The sequence below is a fragment of the Serinus canaria genome, chromosome 3 (assembly GCF_022539315.1).
Source record: "Serinus canaria isolate serCan28SL12 chromosome 3, serCan2020, whole genome shotgun sequence".
Classification (NCBI taxonomy): domain Eukaryota; kingdom Metazoa; phylum Chordata; class Aves; order Passeriformes; family Fringillidae; genus Serinus; species Serinus canaria.
In genome coordinates this window covers 60678178-60702660 of record NC_066316.1, presented here as the reverse complement: position 1 = coordinate 60702660, position 24483 = coordinate 60678178, and the positions used below count along the sequence as shown (strand labels likewise).

General features: G+C 39.5%; 2 protein-coding genes across 2 annotated transcripts in view; both read right to left on the bottom strand.

Moving 5' to 3' along the window:
- Positions 1–5282: 5282 nt before the first annotated feature.
- KIAA0408 (KIAA0408 ortholog) lies at positions 5283–20598 on the bottom strand. The gene is made up of 6 exons (XM_050972850.1): positions 20276–20598; positions 16038–16233; positions 12997–13338; positions 12572–12651; positions 9993–11367; positions 5283–8197 (listed from the first exon to the last, which is right to left on the bottom strand). The coding sequence occupies exons 2-6, from the start codon at positions 16170–16172 to the stop codon at positions 8027–8029; spliced, it is 2103 nt and encodes a 700-aa protein (XP_050828807.1). The 5' UTR covers positions 16173–16233; positions 20276–20598; the 3' UTR covers positions 5283–8026.
- SOGA3 (SOGA family member 3) overlaps positions 20297–24483 on the bottom strand; it is a 38386-nt gene continuing 34199 nt past the window's right edge. The window contains exon 7 of the mRNA XM_050972849.1: positions 20297–20382. The gene's annotated coding sequence lies outside the window, so the exon portion shown is untranslated. The remainder of the gene's footprint in view (positions 20383–24483) is intronic.

Genomic DNA, 24483 nt, shown 5'->3' with positions numbered 1-24483 from the left:
CTCTCTGACATTCCTGTCAGACACAGTTTACATTTGACCCCTGTGTGCCAAGTGAATGAACTCGATCCAATCTTCCTGAGTTGGGGAAATCTTCACTGTTAATCAGTCCTTTTGATGCCTTGAGAGGGTACCTGGAACAGAGGCTGGACAGAGTTAAAGGAATAAAGTAGGAATTAATTAAAAGGCCTTCAAAGGATGCACCTTGGGCAGTACAAGAGCCTGGCCAAGGCTGTGCCCAAGACGGATGGAGTGTCACGAGTTTTCACACTTTTATAAGTTTTGGTCCATTTGCATATTGGGGTTAATTGTCCAATTACAGCTTCAGGTAATGAAGTCCTATCCTCCCACTTTGCTCTCTTCAATTTGCTGTTTACATTTTTTGGGCCTGGAGCTGTAACAGTGGCCTTGATTCTTGAGTGAAAAAGGATTCCTTTGTCTAACTAAACTGTGAAGAGAACTTGCTAACACTTTATATGAAGTTCAGAGTCATACAATAATGCAGTACAGAATCTGGAGAATATGAAAGCTAAAACTTAAGGCATCATTTTATCTACAGCTTGTCTTTCTTCAAATCACAGGACAATGTAGGTAGGGGAAAAAAATATATATATATTCACACTGGTCCTGTAAAGACAGACGCAAACCTACAATGTTTGAACAAAATATCATGAGAAAGGATTAGGACTGCTTTAGCTGAAAGAAATGATAAATTACTTGGTTCAGCTTCCTACCCCAAAATGTCACAACACTTCCTTTCATTGGGGTTTTGGTTGGGATTCCAAGTCCAACATAACACCCTTGCTTGTTCCATTTTAGCTAAGACTGACTATAAAACCATGTACAGGCCCCACTATTGTTTCCATACAGTGCAAAAACAAGAAGGAAGAAAAAAAAAATCAGCGTATATATCCATGTGATGTGTACATATCTGTGTGTATAGAGGCATAAAAGGAAAGCAGACACTAGGAATTAGTGAGCTCTGATTTTCTCAAATGTTTCTTGAATGATGACAGAGGTGATGGCTCCAGCAGTGCATGAGCCTGGGTCTCCCAGACATATCTAAATGTATACAGCCTATGAGACAGCAGTCTAGGCCAAAATACATGCAGGCTGGCACTAAATGGCATTCTAGGAAAAACAGAATATCTAACACATAACTCATAGGAGGCTTTGCAAGCAGCATAATGCTACTTAAATCATCAGACCACTGTTATCTTCATTTCTGAATGTTGCAAATTACTTTCATCATCCACTCTCCGCTCACTATAGGAGAAAGAAGTTTGAGCCAAGCTTAAAGAGACAGTTCACTTCTAAAAACCTTGGTGAGATGACTGCAGATCACTTTGGCAAGAGATTTTTAAACAGTCTTAAATTTGTCTTGGCCCTTTGTGCATCTAGTTCAGCTCTTGGCCAACTTCCAATAGTAAATGAGGATTTCTTCACTTTCTGTCCCAACTGCTGTGAAATTTTGCTGTAAAATGAATTAAAATTGCAGAAATCCATCCAAAAGGTGGTTGAAAGGAATACAGACTCCTGCACAGAAAAGGAAAAAGCTTTTTCCACACTACAGAAGAAAAAAGGACACATGAAACTATTCAGCCCCAAACTGGCTTATGCAGTGCCTGTTGCAGAAAGATAACTAAAGCCATCTTTCTCTGTTCTCTTTCATCTGGGCTGTAGAAACAGTATGTGTTTTGCAGGTCTGGAGGGCTGTGGAAGAGAAGCTGGAAAGTGAAAAGAAGCCTCCATAGAACTATTTTTACCAGGCTTATTTCTCTTCTAAGATGGTTGAATGGTCCCCTTCTGATGGAAGGGGAGGGAAGGAAGGAGTAAAACTACAGAGAGGAGAAATGGAAGATCTTAGCATGGAAAACACTGTTAATCTTAAAGTGACAAAGTCTTATCCATATATAGGGAGACCAGTACAGCCATTTTTCCATGCCTAAGCTTGAGAATTTTTTCTTATTATCTTTATTTTCACTTCCTTTCTTTTTTTCCCCACATGATCAGAGCTGTAAGGTAGGCTTATAGAATTTTGAAGGAAAAGATGACGTGCATAAGCACATTTCTTTCATTAAAAGGTTTGATTGCATTTACTTACATGAAATTGGTCTTTGAGAAACTGCTGGATTCCATTAAGCCACATGCTATTTTTATGTAAAGATTTCAGTACCATTCTTTGGGAGGAGTCTGTTTACATACAATATTAGACATCATTTTTCTGTATGTACTCTGTATCTGACTGTGCTGCTCATATATGCAGTAAAGGGTCTTACAGCAAAAAGCAGCTTCACTGGACACTGTGGGACTTCCTGGAAGAAAAGTTCCTAAGACGTGCATGAATGTGCAAGTGTTAGTGTGTGTGTGTACACAAAGATTTAGGAGTGAATGAGCCAGTTTGTAAACTGGCTTGTTCAACTTACATCTCACCATCTTACCTCCTTTGGTAGCCAGCTACTCTCTGAGTAGATATTTTGGCTTCAGAACTCCTCTGAGACTTCTTAACAGAAGCAGCATGGGTAGGTCAAGTGTCTTCAGCTGAATTTGGGAAAAAAAAATCCCAAACTCCCAAAACAATCAGAATATCTTTGTGGAAATTAGAAAGATCCTGCAAAGAAACAAGCACACCATATGTACACACATGTCTGGCTGTGATGTTCTTCCAACAACATCTTAAGCAGCTCTACATCACATATTGTACCAGAACAGCTGACCTGCTGCAGATATCTTGTGATACAGAAGAAAAATCAGTATGATTTTCTATGTCACCATGCCAGCTGGCAGTGTCATGTTTGCAGAGTTCACATATGACTGCAATTTTCTGTAATGACAGTCCTTTCCTACCGTGAATATGATTTAGAAATTATTCTAGCCGCAGTAAACTCACTTAGGGAAATTTGAGGGGCACTGGCAGAAGTGCAGGCACATCAGCCACAGCCAGTGGCCTCCCTCCATGTGCAGGGGCAATCAAAATCAGACTCCTCAGCATTACAATCCCTGTGCAGGTTACTAGAAGTCTATGCACTCACTGAGATCTAATATTAAAGAATCTCTGGCTTTAATGAGTTGACTAGTCAAGAGATTTTAACTCACCCAGTAATATCAGCCAGCAAAGCTTGCTTACTTGTGTTACATACCTTAGACAAATCTGTGCAGGGCCTGCTCTCTTCCTACTGTTCATTTTGGGATTGCATCTACTCCATAGTAAAGGGAAAATTTATCTCATGTGATAGACCAGTATATTTTGGGCTCACATATTAGATAATCCGACTTTAAGATATGACATGTATGGACTCCCCTACAGAGTTATTTTTCAGTGAATCTTGGCCATACACACACACACAAACATGCACCACTAGGAGGAAACAAATTGCAGATCCTTTAACAGAAACATTGCTGACAGCAGGTACTAGAGAAAAGGCATTAACAACACATTCACTTTGATCATGTTGATGGTTCAATCTCTCTTATCCCACGGAAATTCTAGTACAATTCTTTTAGAGCAACATAGCTAGCAAGGCACCCTTAGGTATGAGCTGCCACGGGCACACAGCAACTGGAACAAGTGGACACAATCAGAAACACATCTCTACTGATACAAGAACGTTGCCAACAGAAGAGGTCCGAGGGAGAGGGGCAGAACCAAAGTGCAAAAGCTGATGAATTGTCACTTCAAAAAACAAAAGCACAAATTCTGTATAATGTATGCCATTAACAGTGAAGGAAGTGCATTTTCAGTGATGCAAAACAATAGATCAAGATCTAATATATTTGTGAATGGCAATAGCAATATCAGCACTTTTTAGAATAGCCTGTCCAAAAAATATTTAGGCTGCAGTACAGGTAGAATGTCCTCTGGTATGGCATATACATACAGACCAACAGCAATAAACCACATAAAAGTACACACTGAGACTCAAAGAGGGGTGGGAAGGCCAGAGGCAACAAGGGGCTTTGATTTTGTGCACCTTCCAGTGCAAAGACATGTACACAACTAAAGACACCAGTACAAATGAGAATACCATTACTGAGACTATCAGCATGAAATGGCTAGAGTTGTATATTACAGATTTCAAAGCCAAAGAAATCCTTTGCATAGCAGCATGGTGAGAATTGCGTAAGTTCTTCGGCCTGCCTTCTGGATTGCTGTAGATCTTTGCTGAAATGCTGTTGAAGACATTTGGCTACAAAGTTCATATTTAAAACCCCAATTTTTTAAATAGACAGCTGGAGAAATAAATTGGTGATGTGAATGCTCTGGAAAATTCTATTACACTGATTGCAAATCCTTTCCTACATATAACAGCCAACTCCCTTACAGTGTGTGTAATAGTGAGGGACAATTGTGTTGTTACTAGAAAACAAAGTTCATTCCTTCAGCAACATTTTAAAGATACATAAGTCTGCCACTTACATTGTAAAGAAAAAATCACCTAATGGAAGTGTACTCTGAGTTTGAGGAATGATATGCAGAGGTTTTGAAGGGAATGATTCTCCTCTACTCCTGCCTCCAGCAGAGGGTCTGAGTCAGGCCAATTTTCGAGCCTCCAGGTGGCCTGTTCTGTTACATATGCAAGTAAGATCTGAGTGATTCTTCTCTGTATGCTTCTACCCTGCCATGCTCCTCCATAAAAAGGTCTGGTAAGATTATGGCTGTATGTCCTGGCATGAGGGAGAATGATGCTTTTTGTCAATAAGTACCAGACATCTGATTCCTACTGACATCCCCATTTCAATGGGCAGCTGACTCTGTGTCTCCAGGGACTTACCAAGACATGCAATAAAGAGAGACTAGTTCAGAGTGCAAGGAAGAATAACATATATCTTCATTAAGACTTCAGACAGGGTATGGAGAAGTAAAATTATTAAAACCTGTTTCAGAAACAAGCTTACAAAGCTCAGCGCTTCCATTGGTGACACTAGGATTAATAGGAAGGTCAAGTTATGCTTAGATAATTTGTGTTTCTTGCACAAGCATGTGTGTATGTGTAGATTTCCTTGTCAAAAACAACACAGAGGAACTTGAAAGCCCAAAGGAGCTTTTCCCCCTACAGAAAATAAGTGAATAAAGCCTTTACTGTGGTTCAATAACCACAGTTATGGGAACTAGAAAAATCACCACAGCATTTGAAAAGAATATTTAAACAGTGACAGTGGCAATTTTCTAAAGTTAGGCTTTCCAACTAGCCATCTGCAGACCAAAATCACCAGTTTTGATACTTTTAGGCATCAGAACCAATGTCTAAAATTAGACTGACACAGAAAATCTTGACAAAATGGACTCATCCTTGACCTATTCATTTATTTCAAAAACCTTCTGTTCATTTAACTTACATACATCAGGGAATGTTGTTGGTATTTGATCCTTTCTCTGTGATTCAACAATGTGGTCTATGTCAAAGGCAACCAAAGAAACTGAAAGAAATTAAAGAAACACCTTCACTGACTAATCAAGGGAAATGCTTTTGGAGTTACATACTTCAAACAAAAAAAATCACAATTTCTCAGAACAAAACTGCTTAACTTCACCATAAAGGAAATTTAAACAAGTGTTTTTGCAGTCAACAGTGACTGAAGTTAAGAACCACATTTTTTTTACAATTCTCTCATTTTTACCCTTTCCCCAGCATTAGGCATTCAAAGCTGGTCAGCTGCTCAGGCGTTTAAAAGGTCAATTTGCAAGGTATTTTGGTTTGTTAATTTCCATAGTTAGATAGAATTTAAACCATGTTCCAAATTTACCATGAATAATGTCTAATTTTTCTAGTGCTGAGGAAGCTAATGGAGTGCAATTTCTAAATTGGGGCAAACAGTCAAATTTATAGAACCCTTGATTTTTCACTCGAGCACATAGATTTTTGTCTCTATCCAAACTGTATGAATTTTCTTCAAGATTTTCTGTCCTTGTATCTTTTCCAGCAATAACTTTGCAATAATGTCTGAGTAAGTTTTGATGAATTATTGATTTGCTTGAAGTATTCATGTATTGTGGGATAGACCTAGAAAGGACCAGAAGTTTAGATAGAGCAAATTATTCTGAGTGTATTTTTGGCCAAGCAGACAGCCACAATGGCATGATAAACTGGGATTTATGGCTCTGATGTCTGCTCACTCCAATATTCTCAAGCCTGAACTGTTACCAATACTACCACACAGGCTATTGCTCAGAACACAGGGCCTCCTGTTTTCTCTCCCTTCAAAAACAAAGTTGTGCAGAGGAAAGAAGAATAAGGTCCCTAAAGGAAGGAAAAAAGTGAATTCTCAACATGACTGGAATAGAGCAACAGATCACTACAAATTAAGCACATTAAATTTTCCCTATATTGCCACATATACAATTCACTAGGACAAAAGCCTATACTCTCTCTGAAATCCTTTTTACATTCACATAAGAAGATGTGCACATTAATGGATCCTGGGATGATTTTTGAAATTCCTTTGAACACGCTATGTTTCTCCAGAAGAAGAAGAAAATTTGCCAGACAAGATCAGGCTGATGTTGAAGAAGTGCCTTTTTACTCCTTCTGACCTAGACATGATGTTTAAAGGTAACATTTATCACCATTACTGCACTGTGTATCCAGCAACAGCCTAACGAAAGGTGCAAAAATTCCAGGATGAAGAACACTGTCTTTCTGAAAGTTTAGAGCCTGGACAGCATCCATACTTCTTTCACTCTGCGAGAAGGAACAAGTCAGGCTCTGTGCATGTCATTCAGATGGCAAATAATACCATGTCAAGTGATGGCAACACCAGAGTCACAATGCCATGTGTCAGGATTTCGGGCACCATTGTGATCATATCTTGATGCAATACTTCCCTACTAGATGCAGCTTGTTGCCAGAGTACAAGTAAACTTCATAACTGACTGCCACAAAGTCAGTCCAGGAGCAGGGAATTAGCAAGTGGCTCAGGCACTCTAGTCTTGGAGAAGAATAAAAAAGGAGTGTGGCTGCAGCACTGGGAGCAATGGTGCTTGTTCTCCTGCCTTGAGTGAAAGTAAACAAGTCCATTGTTATCTGACTTTTGCCAAACCTCAAATGCTAGAAGGAAAAATAGGCTTTACAGAATTGAGCATATACAACTCTTTTCTTCCCTCATAAATTGTATGTTAGAGTAGCTGAATCTACCAAAGTGTTTACAATATGCTATATATATATAATGGCACATAGAAGCTTTGTAAAGGGTTTGGAACATTTCAGAAATGTCTCTGGTGCTGAAAAAGGCTAATGTATTACAAATCATATAATATTTTAATTCAGAAAAAATATGTTTAGGAATTTTGACCTAGCATTAGGATTAGGAAACTGAACGAGGATGCCATGAAGCATGACTGACAAATCAGTCAAGCTAGTCTGCTTCAGATACATATTGTGCAAGGCATTTTCACTGCGATCAGTCACAAAAAATGCATATTTAGTTTTTTTACATTAAATACTACACCTGTGAACCTATGTAAAAGATATACAAAATATAAATGTCATCAGGACTGTATATTTCAAACTTTTTAAAATAAACACAAAGTATATATATATATATATGTATATATATATATGTAGGCATAAGGGTTGTAATTTCAATGTCAACACTAGCACAGTTTGTCTCTTCTAAATACAGGCCAGTATACTTCCTAGTCCAACACATGCACCTACAAACACATGATCATGCATACAGCTTTACGTTCTGCTGTTTCCAGAAAAGTCAGAATATACAGCACTATACATTGTTTCAACTCAAAATTGATCGACAGATTAAGAAAGATGCCATTGAAAAGAAATGCCTTGTGAGCTATTAAAAAGAAACCCCAAAAAACAAAGAAAACCAGGGATATCTCTATTTCATCCCAATAAAAACACTGAAGACCATGGTGATGATGACCTAAGATTCAGAACGCTTCGTCCGGCATGTGGTGAGGGTCACCCTTGGACAAAACACAGCAGTGTGGAACTGGTTGCTACAACACATACCAAACACAGTTATAGTGAGGCATAGAGCTTTCACAACACCATCCAACCCAGCTCTGGGTTCAGACTACTGAGGTCTCTGACCGAAAGGAGACAGAGTTGTACACTGTTCTTCTCACAGCAGGTGGTGCTGATGGGGATCTGGATGCCCATCTGGAAGGTAGGCGTCGATTTGCTGGCCGAGCGGGACGGGAGAAGCCCTTCTCACTTGAACATTTCACTGGCACACATATCTGGAACACAAAGGCAAGTCCTTGCTTTAACAAGTTACAGCTTTTGTGGAATGCAGCAGGAATGCAGAAGGACATTTGCGGTGACCTCAGAACAGGTGGTTGGAAGCTATTAAAAGGAGCGCAGCAATGCACAGAATGCAAAAGAAAAGCTATTTCTATGGACAGGGATTCTCACATCAGTTGTGGTTTAAAATACATGAAGACAAGTGTCATACACAAGGAAATGTAAAAAATGACAAAATTGGCATTTCCTCTTATCTTTTAGTTTCTGTAAGTTTTTTTGTCAATGAATGCTGTAAAATATTCCAAGTGTAGAACTCAGAATACCATCTGATATTTCTGGAGTAGGATCTACATGCTTCTCAGGTATTATTTGATAGATCCTATTTCAGGAAACTCTGTTTCCATTAGTTCAGTGTGAAGCTGTTTAACTTGGTAACTAATTCGTAATGGTTATATTTTAATACAGTGTCATGTCTACCAGCAGAGCCATAGAGATGCAGAGGAAACTCAACAGATTTTGATCATAGCGACATTGATGTAAATTTGAAATAATGAAAATAAACCCAGTGCCTCAAGCCACATGTAGTTCTTTACATCTCTGTGACATTAATTCTGCTGGACATAAAATAGTAACTCCTGGTCAAGCAGTATTCTACACTTAGTTTCTACAGATAGAAATGACAATATAAAATGTGAGCCTGTGAAAAAAGTCATTATTCCTTTCCTCCATATTTATTGATGAAAATTTGTTTGCCTGTCAAAAGTTTATTGGATGAAAAAGAAATCAGAAGCTCCATAGCTTTTTTATATCTGTGCTGAAGGAAAGAAGCGCCTGTTAAGCAAGACCTTGCATCACAGCAAGGCTGTCAGAAAGACATGCAGAAGAAAATCTGCATGGTCAGATTCCCAGCTGCTTATATCTGTATAGCTCCGCTGAAGTCTGTGAATTTGTGCCAGTTTAAGGCATACCAGCTGACAGCCTGAACCAATTTAAGTTTCCCAGCTCAAAACACACCTGCCTTATCTTTTTTGAGATTCCAAGAGGCATATCTCTTTGTATCCTTTGTGGACCTTTACAGAACCTGCAACTTACAGTGTGTTTTCCAAAGCATCTGTTTGTCTTTTCATTAAGAAAGAATGTTGGCAAAGGCAGTATTTCTAAACTTCTGAAAATAAACTTCCGCCAAATACAAATTAATTAGTCATGCCATGTTCTTCAGTTTCTGTGAGCCTATGCTTGAATATATAGGAGAAGCTGGAACTGAGACATGAGTAAAAGAAGGTTACTTTATTACTGGAAACCTTATGGAGTCACAAAACTCCTTAGTATATGCAGTTCCAAGGAAATCCTGATCCAAGCACATCCTGGACACTGAAAAATGTTATCTAAGACCTCTAGGGTTTGGGGCATGGCCAAGTCTGCTTAAGCCCTATGGGAAGTCTTATGACATAACACATCAGCTAAAGGAAGGAGAGAGGGTGTTAAAACCTGGTTGAAGCTCTCACTAGTTCAATCTTAGCATAACTGCACTGTAGTAAAAAACTAGCTTCGGAGAACACCAGCAGGGATAAGAATCTGGCACATATTCACTGCTCGTTCTTTCTTACATGCTTCTGCCCTCCCACAGCTCTTGATCTGCAAAGGAAATGCTCCTGATTCATCCAGATCCTGGCCTAAAGTATATATTTTTACAAAATTAGTTACAATATAATGTTAGTGTGCCCCATTTAAGAGTCTGAGGCTTGCTATGAAGTGGAATTGTTTTGCTCTTGTCATTCTTATGAACCTTACCTCTGGTAACTTCTGTCTCTCTTTTCCTTGCTTGAGTTGCTGCCCAATATGCCTGGCTGAATTCCTCGGAAAGTCTTGTTTTTCTTGCTCAATCTGGAGCATTTCTAAATACTGACTCAGTGTCTCACAACCCCCATTGGTGAATTCAGAATTTGCCTGTGTCCTCTTATCTTTGCAGCATTTTGCATTACACGGAGAAGTCGCAGTTGATTTTTCATAAGTTTTCAAAAGCTTTTCAACAACACCATAGTTGGACCTTGAGTCAGCTGAGCGCGGGCGGCCGGATAAATTACTTGGTCTCCAGTCATGCTCGTGAAGCATGTGCCTATAACCACTAGTATTTGGAAGTCCATTCATGTGTTTCTGTTGCCCTGCTGTCCTGACAGCTTTGCTGGGGTTGTTAGTTTCTTGCTCCCTTGCTGCAGAGAGCTTAGGATTTGAAACACAAGACGTATTTACAGTTTCTGCCCTGCTAGCAGCAGAGTCACACAGCAGACCACTCGGTTTGTGATCTTCTGATGCTGTTTGAGGCACCTGATTTTCCTGCAGAGCATTGTTACGTTTATCTGTGTGAAATACAGTCCGATTAAACTCATCAATCTTTGCTGCTAGAGTTTCATTTCTTTGGGTCTTTCCCAAAGGATACCTGGTGTCTTCCAAAAGATCATTGTGCGAGGTAGCAGGGGAATAAAAGTCATTGCTGTAAAAAGGGCTGCTGTGAGACTTGGCGTTTTGTTTCTGATGTATCTTGTTGCTTTGGGCCATATTTCCATCTGAACAACTCTTTTGGGCTGACAGTGGGGAAGGCTCATTTTTATTGTCTTTTCCAAGCTTTCCCATATCATATGCCCATGTGTTGTGGCAGAAATTTGTTGGAACATTGCACTCATTTTTGGTTACAGGTATTGCAGCAGTTACCATCACAGGGAATTTCACAGACTGCCCTTCATTTGCACAGGTTACTGCAGATTTATTTTTGTTTACAGGTGAAAGATCCCTCAGTTTCTCTCCATTCCAACAACCCTCAGCCTTGCAATTGCTTTTGATGCCTGGATCTCTTATGGGTGCTTCTGAAAGCTGTATGACTGCAGAAAGTGAGTTTGTTAGGTGTCGAGAAGTGCTCCGTGGAGGAACTGGTGGAGCTTCTTTCTTTTGCCAAGGTCTGAAATCTGTTCCTATGTCACCAGTAAGACTACCATAAGAAATGCCTTTCAAAGCCTTGGTAGAGCTCATCAGATTCTTCCTATTATTATGTTCCTCTGTTTCAAAAGCAACCGAAGTCTGTGATTCATTGCTGGACACATGGTTCATCTCAGGCAGAATAACTGTGTTTTGGGTTTCCTCAAATTCCCCCAGGAAAGGAAGTGACTTCAGTCTGGAAATAACAGAAGAGGTGTTTTAGGGATGAGCAATAAGGAACATTCCAGAGGACCTCAGCATGGATTAATTCACCCCAGAAACAGGTGTTTTAACGCTGGCTACTTAAAAAGGTTTGGGAGCTGTTTTGTTGCAGCTGATGTACCCAGCACAACCGAAGCACACACAATAAAATTGAGGAAAGGTCAACAAAAGGAATTTGCATTCCTTTCCTTTGCCACTAAAATTCTTTTTCTGAGTTTTTCAGATGATGACTGTTTTCTTGTCTCTGCTACAGTAAGTACAGTAGGATCTTGTTTTAATGACTCATAGGAGTCTACCTGACTATGAACTGAATGAAGAAAGCTGTAGGACACAGTGTATCCCCTGTTTAGGTTCATAACCTTACACATGAGATCTGCCTTTTGATATATGATAAAAAAGCACCTAGAAAAGTTATGCATCAGCTATGAATCCATTTGCTCTAAAGATACAAACAGTAGCCCAGCTAAAATAATGAATAAGTGGCAGACTTTTAACTGATCACATGGTGGAGCGTGAGAAATCCCTCTGACCTTTGGGAGCATCTGAGAAGGTTCAGTTTTACCTGAGAATTTCTGCACAACTCAAGAGGCAATCTCGTGTTTAGCTTGCTAGAGAAGACAATGAACACTGAATTTTTAACAGATGATGGAATGTTCACTTGCCATACTTTTCAGGGTCTGACTTGCCATCTTTCCATTAGTACAAATGTATGGTGGTTCTTTCCTCTTTGCTTTCTTTCCATTCTTGGATCATCAGTTCCTGGCACATCGCCCATGCCTAAGGCTAGATTTGGGCTTTAAGTAAGAAATTTCCAGCCTGACAAACCCATACAGTGTTGTATAAAACTACATGGCAATAGGACCAGAATAGACAGAAATACCTGTTCACTTTCCCAATCCTCTGTACAGACATTAGAAACAAATACAATTTCATCTCATATAAATACTAATCTGAATTTGTATGTTCTGCATATAAAATCAATTTTGCTAGTAAAACCTGCCTTTGTATCATATTTCAGCATATTTCATTTGAATATTTTATGCTGAGCACTGAAACACTAGGAGGGTAGGAACTGCCCAACTAATAAATCCAACAGCAAACCTGCCTTCAAAATGAAAAGCATAAGGAGAATTATTCATTTCCATCCTCTAACATAAGAAGTCTAAAGATGTTTTTACCTTCTGTGATTGGACTTCTTTCGAATTTCCTCTTGATAGCTGCATAATTCTTCACTGACTCTGGCAAGTTCTTTTAGAGCCTTTATAAATACAAAAACAGGCCTTTAATATATACATTTAAAATTATATCGCCAGAATTAATTTGAAACTTGTGGTCATTTGCATTTAAGACTCACAGCAGAGGGAAGTATTATGAGAAAAGATACAAAAATGCCCCCACCTTATGAACAGAGGTAAAGAGCATGCTGTTAACACATTCAAACAGTGAGAAGACACTCATTGATACCAAACCCAGGAGCAAGTAGAGACAATGACTTGTGGAAAGCTAAAATCAGGGAGCTCAGTTCTTTAGCTTAATCTGGCAGGCCAAAGTCCTCAGTGCTTTCCTCCCCCTTGTAACTGAAACATACACATACTTTACTTACTACATTGAGATCACCAATATAATTCTTGGTATTTTGCTCAGAAGTTTTAATGGTGAGGCTGTCTTCAGGTTCTTCATGGTTCTCAAAGGCCAGATGGTCCACTAACAGAATATTGTTTCTGCTCTTGTTTCTGGGCTCCTTCCATTCGTGTCCTGTTACACCAAGCAGACTCCCTTTCTCCATTCTGTCGTTTGCCACATTGTGCTGATGGTTCAGCTCTGCTGTGTCACTCTCTTGCAAAGTAGGGCAATGCATGGACAGCTGCAGCATCTTGCTCTGAATGGCCTTGCTATCATGGATGGTCATATTGCTTTCCCTTCTAAGTTTTACCTCCTGGTAAAGCTGAAAAGACAATAGGACCTTCTTAAATCATAGTATTGTAATGAGCTTTATGGCAAACCCCCCATATTTATCTTCTGTTTTGAATGATGCTTCACTCAGCAGCACTGATTAGAAAGATTCTAGACATGTTAGTAGGAAAGTGTTGAGTCACCTAGTGTGACAATTTAAACACCAGGATTGCCACAGGATAAGGCTGTTACCATTCTCAAACTCTCTGCCATAATTTTAATGTATGGCTTCCATCCCTGGTTGGGACTGGAAGAGATCTTCCGAGATAACTGGCCCTGCCTTGAGACAAAAGATGCATGGTTGTTTTCCAAGCAATATCAGCACATTCTGTGGTGGACACAACTGTTATCTGATGGACAGGGAATGTGGGGGAATGTGACAGAGAGAGTGTGTTCTGGCTATGCTACATATTATTTGAAGGAGAGGAAGTGAATTCTCATAAAATACAGTGCCATCTGCACTAGAGCAGACTCCCTCAGTTCTCAGGCAAGTGGAATTCTTCCCTATGACTGGAGTGATAAATCAGTACTGCAGAACGGTATTATTTGGCAACATGGTATCCCCTTCTTCTTTCATGCTCCCTGCTGAGATCCAGTGGCTTCATTAGCAAATGGTGTTAATTCTGGTCACCCAGCACATTCGAACTAGGAACTGTGGTAAATTATAAATTAAAAAAAAATGGCAACATCATAAAAATCTCTTCTGCATACAGTATAATTTCCAGTGCCAAGAATCCCACAGCTCTGTATAAACATTCATTCTTAACTTGCTCTCACGAAGAAAGCACACAGGCACCTCTGAGCAGCCATCTGCCTGCCCTCTCACAGTGCACAAGGCCATCCCAACAGCTTTTGGAAGGACAGTGGAAAAGAATAACAACATGCAGAACATGTGGCCATTTCATGGGCAGTGCTGTGGATTAGAAGTATTCTCACGTTCAGAGACTTAACACTTGACCTCATCCTGGGTTTTCAGATTTCACTCCCAAAGCCCAGCTGCTCATGGAAACTGAGAGCTGAACTTTGCCATTTCCAAGAAATAAGAGACTCATATGGATTCAGCATACCAGTAAGAAGGAAGGATACCACCCCATAATATCTCCTAAACCCCACAAGTCTTTCTGGAGGAATTAAGTTAGGTTTGGTGGGCTAGAGAAAACTGCCAAATTAAAATACAAGCTGATAAGTACAAGTTTTATTGAGGAATTCCTTCTACAGATAGTGGCATTTAAAAGGTATCTCTCATTTTCTCCAGCCATGTGGCTTGTGGAGAAGAAATGTCAGGCATCTGAAATTAGCAGCAGCTATAGTCACAGCTTAAGAGGGGACCTTAGGATTCCAAACACCTTGAGGTATAATCTGTAGTTTTGTTTGGCCCTGCAGTAGTCAGCAAATTGCTTCATTCTCTTCCTTTCAGCCCCATTCCATTCTTTATCTCTTTCTCTTGCTTTCCTAATCTCTGTGCTAATAAAGAACACAATGAAAACAGTCCTTGCTGACATTGTCAGTTCTACTAATAGCCAGAATACCTTTTCATTACTGTCATTCCAAATCAGCTCTTATACCTAAGAAAATGAAAGTCAGTTACATATACAAATCACATTACTGACTTTTGAAGCATTCGCAGCTTGGCAGTGAAATTAGGGAAGACTGTGCAGAAAAGTTCTAACACAAAAGACAAAATGTGGCAAAGACCATCATACCAAAGTCTGAAAGAATTGTGGGTAGATTATAAGAGGGTTGATATTATGGAGTTCTGCTGCAGGCTGGTTTAATGGGCAGTTTATGGCTGCAATTCCTTTGGCTTTGCCCATTTTCCTTCTCAGTTTCATGTGAGCAATCTCTGCCATACATTCCTGTGCTGCTCAGCCACACGACAGTGCTGGCAGGGAGCAAGTGAAACTACTCCATGTGTATATTAGATGAAAAATGTGGAAAGCTCTCTAGTGAAAAAAACTTGCCTCTACAGGCTGCCAAGCAGACTCAGTTAATGCATTAGAGGGTGTCAGAGGGTTTGGCTGCAGGGACAATTTGGGGATAAAAGAATAATAAATAATTGCTGTGACTATTTCTGGAAGGAGATGCACTGCAAATAGTAGGGACTGTTTCCTAGCATGTGTAAACACAAGTGGTTTCAGAACTTTCATGCTATTTGCTGTACCTGTTTTTTCTCCCAAGAGTCATCCATAAAAGGAACAGTTTCTAGCCAGAAAAATTCTATATCATGCAGTACTTCATATATATATTATTTTTAATATTACCATTTGCCCCAGCAGACCTATGCCATCTAAAGCCTTTTTGCTAGATAATTACGATACCTAAATTTTTTTAACAAAGCATGCATTTTCTAAACCCCATATTGTTCAGTATTTACTTAATAAAGCATGCTGTAGTACAGGCAACATGGCTCATGCCCATGACTGAATTGTCAGCAGTACATACAGCCAATAATCTCATAGCTCACAAAGCCACATTCACCTCCTATCTTGCATTCATGACTATTAAATGAGCAATTGCAAATACTGCTTAATCCCAAGATTTTCATCCTTCCATCAGCTGTTAGAAACTTTCAGTGGCACATAAGGAATAAGATAAAATACAGAAAAAAAAAAAAAACAAATTTGAAGCGACTCAATGTCACTTTACCCCAAGAGAAAATGGTATAGTGTTCAGATTTTTGTTTAAAAGTACCTCTTCTATTTTTCTCTGCATGACCTTCCACTGACATTCCCATTCTTTCCTTTCATTGTCAAATCTCTCCAGCAATTCCATTTTTTCTTTATTCCAGTTCCTCTCAGTATTCTCCAGTTGTTCACGCAGGTCCATGGCTAAAGTCTGTGCAACAGCAAAGACAGCTCTCCTTTTTTCTTTCTTCCCTGAATGTTTCCTGGAAGTTCAAGAGAATAAGTCTTACTTATGTTTTATTCTAGCTTTCAGGGAACAGAGACAATCAAGAAAACCCCCAATATTAATAACTGAAAGAAGCTTGCAGGAGACAGTATTATTCAATTGATATTTGTCTGGAGTGATTCAAGTATGGATGAACTAAGCATTATAGGACATAAATGCAAGGGCAGAGATGCCCAGTCTGGAAATGGGAGTTGGAACACATTCATCATCACAGAATTCAGTAACATCTGCCACAGCAGGCTCTGTACCATAATCACTTTGCATCTTTGCCATTTCTCTTCACTCTAAATGAGTTTTCAATGAACTTGGGTCTGTACAATATTGAATGGCACTTCAGGAGCTTGGGATCCTGCAATATCTACCCTTGACAGTGAAAGCTATTTTTATATTTGTTCAAAAGACAACTGTAAAAGTATCATGTTTGCTCACACACTCCCTGCACGCATGCAAGGAGCACGACAAGGACTGGTACATTCTTTTGGCAACTGAGGACTGCAAACTTGATATACTCAGGGAGTTCTCATGGCTACATGAATGCTTTGGAATTCATGAAGGAAGACAGGACAGGAAAGTTAATAACAGGTACAAACAGATGAACAGTAGAAATCAGTTATATTGAATGGACAGAAGGTCACCAAAAAGGGTTCAAGAATTTTGGATTTACAGATCTAGACCTATAAATGTCAGTTTCAGGATCAGAATAGGGAAAACTTATAGAAAAACTAGAAAATATTCTTCAACAGCACTAACTCCTATCTAGTTCAAAACCTTTCTCAGAATATTTGACTAATTAGTGCTTCAGTTTCTTCTTCCCCTTTAGAAGTCTTTAGCATCTTAGTGTCTGTAAATGAAAAAAATATTAATTGAAAATATTAATTGAACCACTAAATTGGCAAGCTTTAAGGGGAATATTTTAGATCTGCTTATCTGACTTTGGAGCAAAGCAGCCAGCTACAAATCTTATGGGCCTGGTGATCCTCTTGCTTCCTCTTGCTTTCTTAGGCTTTACACTAGAAACCCATTACCATCAGCACATTTACTATGCCAGCAAGTCTGAAATAACACTCATTCATTCAGTTCTGATGGCTCCTGTGATATAATGCCTGGTACAGAGGCATTGCTACTTGAGTTTGTTAACTTCAGCTCTCAAAGCCAGTTGCTGTGTTACCTAGGTGGTGATGGAATCTTGTTCTAGTAATAAAATGCCTCTGCACTGCTTTCTGCTCCTGCCAGAAACCAAATGGCAGGCAATTGAATTATCTGAGAGTTAACTAGGAGTAAGCCTAGTTTACCTTTCTGCAATTTGTTAATTTCTCTAACTGATAACCAGTGATTGTCAACTCAGAGGAACTGCTGATTTTACTGCCCACATTTCCTATGATGTAGTAAAAATTGATTCCTGAGCAAAGTTCTTCCCCATCCCTTATGCTACTGGCACATCTTGTTGATTTAGCTGTGGTTACCATGTAACCACCATTTACTGCGTCTGCTTTATTCCAGCTAACTGGGAAGACGATGTCAAACTTGGAGTCAGTTTCTTTCACGTACAAGTAAGCAGAAGAGCTCAGATGAAACCCAACAGGTTACTTAGGTCTTTGGGTCACAGGAAGTCCTCCCACAGGATCTCCCAAGCCATCACAGGCCCAGCCCTAACTCAGGGCTGGCAGAACAGTTGCCCCAAGCCCTGCCTTGGAGCTCTGAAATGACAATCTGTCCCTCAACTACCTACAAACAGATTCCAAACCCTTCTTCTTTCCCCTGCCTAAAAACATACAGAGCAACTTCATAAAACCATAAACCACCTTGAAACTAGGAGCTGCTGAAAGACAGCACAGAATTCTCATCAAAAAAGAAGCCAAGAACTGGTTTGCTCACAGCCTCTTAGGGAGTGCAGCCAGGCTACAGAGACTGCACCTCTCCAGGCCAGTGTTTCAGCTTTGTGCCAGACTCCAGTAAGAGCTGACCAGAAACAACTTGCAAAAAAATTCTCTAACACTTAGGATCCATTGCAATCTAAACATCTATTGCTAATGAACTTTATTGCAGTACTTTCTCACCTTGCTAATTCAAAGGTTGCAATTTTTAGTATCACCATTTGATTTTTTCTTTTTGCTACATTTATGTCTTTATAACCTTTCAGGATACCTCTGAGAAATAAACAAAAGTCAGCTCTCTGCTCCACCATAATCCTTACACAAATACACGTCAGAAAAAAAAAGAACATAAAAAGGCCCATGTGTAAATGCTGTACAGTCATGAACAAGACAGGCAGACATAATCTGTCAACAGCTAGCACAAATGGTGATTTTGCTAGTGCACTATTAGTAATAATGACCATGCTTTAGCCAGCCACATATTACTAGAAAGGTCAATACTGTACAGAGTATTTGTTTTTACACACATAAGAAGAGATATAATATGTACTCCTTTCAAGCATGAATATAGCATTGTAAAGGCCTCTGGTGCTTCCTTAGTGCTGGAAACTGCTATTGCCATGTTGGCATTCATCTTAACAATTTTCAAATTGTTTCAGATGGAACTCTGATTATAAAAAAAGACTGAGGACAGAAGGAAATCTAGTCTTGAAAGAAGATAGTTACAGAAGTTACAGACGGTCACTTGTAGCTCTAACATCCACAAAAGGCTTATATTGTTTCTAAGACTTCTCTGATTTCCTCTTGACATAATTTCTGAGAAGAAAACTCATGTTTATTGATGTTAGCAGCTGGATGACTCTACAGCTCTGCTGCTATTGTACATTGGATCAGTTCCTCAGAGACTTTGATTCCCATTTCTACTTCTCTTTCCCCCCACTTTCTCTTTTTCTTGGTGTTTCCTTTGGGTTTGTTTGGGGTTATTTTGGTGGAGTACAATGTGCAGTCCTGGTAATACCCCCTCTGTGTGCATAGTGCACTGAGATTTCCCCATGGGTATTTCACATGGCTAAAGCAACCAAGGCATGTAAAATGTCACATTATCATTTGCTCTGTGGATCAGAATAATATCTGTGCTCTTGCAGTATTGGCAATTTCTCCATGTCCTAGACAAGGTCAGAAGCTCATTACAGCAATCAAATTAAGCAAATAATCAATTTTGTCTGCATCAGTTGCATTTTGCTTTAACTTTTCTTTTAGCCCTTCCTCCTCTCAAGCAAAGCCACTATTTGATGTTAATCATTATTCCCCCATATCTTGCCCTTTTTAGCCAAATTACTAAAATTACTAAAAATGCAAGATAGTTTGCAAACAACCTCTAGCGACTTCTGAAAATAATCAGCTTGACATCAGCTGAGATGCTATTTATCACCAGAGTTTAATCAGATTGGACGTGCATAATCATTCAGATACACAAATCTTCCCTTGTTTTTACAGAAAAAAATGTGATCAAATTATATTTCCAAATAAGTGCTATTTTGGATGACTAAGAAAATTGTAAACACGTGTTCAATTATAAATGTGTGCCATGTGTCATGATAACATGCATATACATTAAAAGAAAGTACAGTTGAGTGAAAGAAGTGAGGGAAATGAGACAGTGAAAGAAAGAGAAAGAAAAAAGAAAAGAAAAAGAAAAAGAAAGAAAGAAAGAAAGAAAGAAAGAAAGAAAAGAAAGAAAGAAAGAAACAAGAAAGAAAGACAACGAAAGAAGAAAGAAAGAAGAAAGAAAGAAGAAAAGACAGAAGAAAGAAATAAAGAAAGAAAGAAGAAACGAAAGAAAGAAAGAAGACAGAAAGAAGACAGAAAGAAAGAAAGAAAGAAAGAAGCAAAAAGAAATAAGAGGAAAAAAGGATTCAAATGCACACAATGCTGTCATCCCTGTTCTGTTAATATATCTCTGCTTGCACTGAAAAAACTAACTGAACTTTAAGAATAAAGACCATATATAACATATATGTTCACATTACATAAAAATAACATTAAGAGAGATGTTTAAATAACTGTTTGCCACATCAGAAATTTGCCTTCTTTTTTAATCTTAACTGTTCAAAAACAATGATTTGAAATAAACTGCAACCATACCTTTCATGGAATAAGAAATCCTTTAGGAGTTTTTCAGTCCATTTCCAGGCAGCAGAGAAAGCAATGAAACACACAGCTAGCAGGGATCCTGTTCTGTGAATCCTGATCTTTAAAAGAAGTAAAAAAGCTAAGCAAGGCACAACCTTTCAACTGGGGCAGCATTTGCAACTCTCTTTGAATAAATGCTCAACTTTTGCAAACTAGAAAACAGTTCCGTTCAGCATCATCCCCGCAGCTGGCTTCCACATGACGTCAGTGCACGGAGGATGGTTTTAAAGCCATCTCTTCCAACCCCCAGCTTTGTAACTTTATATCTCCTCATATTTTGTGTAAACAACTCCAAGTCCGGGACATTTTAGGTTTCATTTTAGCGCAGTCCAGTCTTTAAAGCTTGCCGAAGCAGCTAGTGTTAATATCAAAGCTGTGACAATAGGCAATTTTAGGTTTCTTTTATTGTTGTCTATGCTGTAAAGGAAGAGTTTTGCTGTCTTCCAGACCCAGTTTTCAGGGTTATATTTTTTAATATGATCATTTTGAGCTTTACAACTTGATCCTCCTTAACTGTTTTGTAAAAGAAGTTTTGTTTAAAGAGTAGTTTTGTTGGTTAACAGCTATCCTAGAGAGCTAAAAGCAAACCACTCCTCCCTAAATTCCCTTTCTGTATTCTAAATATTCTCTCAGTTATGAAATGCAGAATTATTGGGCACTGTGTAATCCTACTGTCTTATTCTGGAAATGGCAGTAACGGTTTCTTTGGGATATACCCAAATATTCCTGATACTTTATAGTGTTTCTGGATCAGATTCTACAGCCTGTTAATTCACTTTGTATCTCAGCAAAGCAAAACACTTGAAATTGGATGAAGAATCTCCCTTGAAAAGGGAAACTCATCTCTGGCACAAGGCTGGTAAAGAAGGTCCAAAAACACCTTGGGCTGGATATAAATCCCTAGGAGTGTCCACAGCAAGTGTTGGCATGGGATGAGGGAAGGGAGCGTGACAAAAGCAATCCAGTCCACAGGAGACCCTGAAGCCAGAGCAGCAAAATTCAGCTGCTCCCCCTGCTGAGCTGCAGGCAGGAGGAGCCCAGCTCGCTCCTCAGGTCTCTGACCACCACGGTAACTTTCTCGCTGCCCTGTGGGTTAAACTGCTCCCATTTCCTGGCAGCCGGAGAGAGAGAGACCCCCGGGGAAAGCCTCACACCCACCGCCCTGCTGGGTACTTGTGCCTGGGTGTGTCTGCAGACAGCAGGCAAATTCACCTTTCAGGGAACATTTTGCCCCATGTGTGCCTGGAGAAGGGCCACAAAATACTTGACTAAGGTAGCACAAAACTGGACAAATCATGCTGTCAGACAGATGTCTTGGAATGCCCTAAGCAGGAACATATTTTTGTGGGTAGTGCAGCTGATGACAAGAGGATCAGTGAGAAAAAAGGCATGATTTGAGCACTCACACATCCTTTGCTTAGTCAGCACTCTCCTCGTTAGAACAGTAAGTTTTTATCTGACAAAATCCATTATAAAATCCAATATAAAATTTTAACTCTGGGTGCATTTTATAGTAAATACCAAACCAGGTTTCAGGGAAAACACATTTTTTCTCCTTATATGGTCTAGCTGTAAGTCTCAGTGAATGCATTAATTGGATGCTTATTCTGCTCACATGTAACCTAAATAATGGGACTTGGGCTATTTGTGAAAATTGTAAAGATGACCTAAAAATTGAACAAACATACCCCAAGTACACAACTGAATGTTTCTGAAGAAAATCCCCAGACTCTAAACTCTGAGGATTTAAATCTAAAGAAACAGTATGACTTTCTTTTGTGAGGTTAGGTCTCAAGCGCCAGCTGACATGGCTGGGAGTGCAGCCGGAGTGCTTGGGAGCAGAACTGAGCCCACAGCTGGAGGCCAGGCATCAGCACACTGCCTCCTCCCTGAAGCCAGCGCAGCTGCACTACTGCACATGAAGGCAGACTCTTCAGACATGTTTTCTTACTCTTATCAATCAACAGAGGCTATTATCCTCGTGTCATTAATATTGCTAACTCCATGCCTCTTGTCTTGCTACGTGGACTCTTTGAAGTAAAAACAGTAAAAATAAATAAAACAATGGGCTAAATCCCATGCTTGCATTCTCAATCAGGCAGAAGCCTACATTTCTGTCAGTGTGAGGAATTAGAAATGCATGCGACTCAGGGGCTCATTAGGAAACAAGCACTGGACACACCTCATAGGTCAAAAGAACACATTAAATTCATCCTTATATGGAAAAGGTGAGACAAAGAAAACATGAAGTGAATTGTAAAAACATGGGATCATTGTTCTATATATACCCTTAAGTGCAGCAGTAGAGAATTCTGCTTTTGAGGAAATTATTCAAGAGAGACTGTCCCTACTGTCCCTCCTCCAGCATCAGCAGACAAAGCAGCAAATGTGGCTTCTTGGTATCTGGCATTGATAAAATAAGCAGGAAAACTACTGTATGCTTATTACACCCAACATATTGTTTCCACAGGAAAAGTATATTTTGTCCATATCTGGTACCATTAATGCTTGGGTCAAAAGTCAGCACCTCAACAAAAAAAAGGTGCAATGGTATTTTAAACAAGACCTCAGCTAAATTTCTCTTCATCATGCAAGACTGGAGACAAAGCAGCATGAGTTCCAGCATGAGCTATAATCCATCATATACTCAGGGCATTGGCTAATAAAATCTACTGAAGACTACTTCAGGGCATCTTTGGCTGTGCTGCACCAGCTTGGGTGTGGCACACCCATTCTGCTATGGCCACAAAAGCTAGTGACAAGAAGGAAGAAGAGCACTGCTGCCACTGCAATCAACCCAACCTCACCATTAGATTCCTGAATTATGCACACCTTGATAATCCTGGTAGATGCACCTCAGGAGTGGCTATATACAATGGGAAATGGGCAGAAGGGAATACAAACTCTGTCTCCTCTTACTGTTGTGTGCCTCTGCAATAGGATATAACTCAGTGGAGAAGCAGGGCCAGCTAAGTGTTATGTCATGTCGCTGCTCCAAGGTTACATTGGAAATCGGTGGCAGATACTTTAGATGTTTACTTTAAATAGAGCCAGCGTAATTTTCCCCATAGGCAACTGCATGTGTAATGGCAAAAGTTGGATTTGAATATCACTTCCCCTGGCATTAAATCAGAGACAGAAATGTAAGCCAATGGGAACTACGTTCCTGATACTGATGCCTTTAGAAGTCTCCTACTCACCTATCAGATTCTGGGGTGACTAAGGAGAAGGGCATGTAATACCCTGAAGCTCTGCTTGTTTTTGTAAACAACTCCTGAAGTTCATGTGCAGTTCATCTCTTTTTATAACACATATCTAGACAGCCATGTTTTTGGCAATTTTCTGTTTTCCAACTGCCAGGCATATTTCTGCACTATAGCACCTGCTCTCTTCTAGTGTTGATTCTGAAGCACTGGTGAGGTGTCAGCAGACACTTATTCTATCTCTCAACTGGAGCTTCAGGCATGGATATTTTTGGTTGAAAAGTATAAAGTATTTCCAAGCCTGGAGAAAATGGTCATTCTAACATAATGGGAATTTTTCAGTAGCAGTTAAAGAGAATATCTGTAGAGGGATTTTGTCAGGGCATTCAGAGACAGCTCTAAACAGGAAACAAATTTAATTGAATTTTTCTGGTAGCATTAAAGGAAAAAACACACCTATTCCCTAAATTACATAAAAATTCACTGGAGATAGTGCCAATTTCCACAAGTGAAAAAAATATCATAATTAGATCTACAGAAGCAAGATTTTTTCCTTTTGAAAGAATACAGAATAAATCCCCTGGGATCACAGGAAACAGAAATTTAATATTTCAGGGAAGTGCTAAATGAAGGCAATTTCACGGTTCAAATTCAATGGCTTTTTTCCCCTGGAACATTAATACTTCAACAAAATATTCCAAAATGGGAACTGTGAATTGCTAAATGAGATTTCAACTGATAGGTAACCTGGCATATCCCGCTCCTTGCCACATGCAAACAAAATCTGTATGCTTCTTAGTGTTTGTGTTCAGAACTCCGAGCTGTGCAGCCGGCGGGATCAGTGAATCAGCGGTGTCCTGTCTGTCTCTGCCTTGCCTGACTCCAATGCACTCCTGCTAGAGGATGATGATGTGTTCAGCTGCATTTGCTCACTCAGCTGTGAGATGGCCTTCACCC

Bases quoted from the DNA above. Each gene is read 5' to 3' on its own strand.
- KIAA0408 (XM_050972850.1), bottom strand. From the start codon at position 16,172: ATGGACCTGCGTGAACAACTGGAGAATACTGAGAGGAACTGGAATAAA. The intron at 12,652-12,996 runs GTAAGTAAAGTA...GTATTTATAAAG, and splicing joins ATATTGGTGATCTCAATGTA to GCTCTAAAAGAACTTGCCAG. The intron at 11,368-12,571 runs GTAAAAACATCT...TGTTATTTCCAG, and splicing joins AAGAAGTCCAATCACAGAAG to ACTGAAGTCACTTCCTTTCC.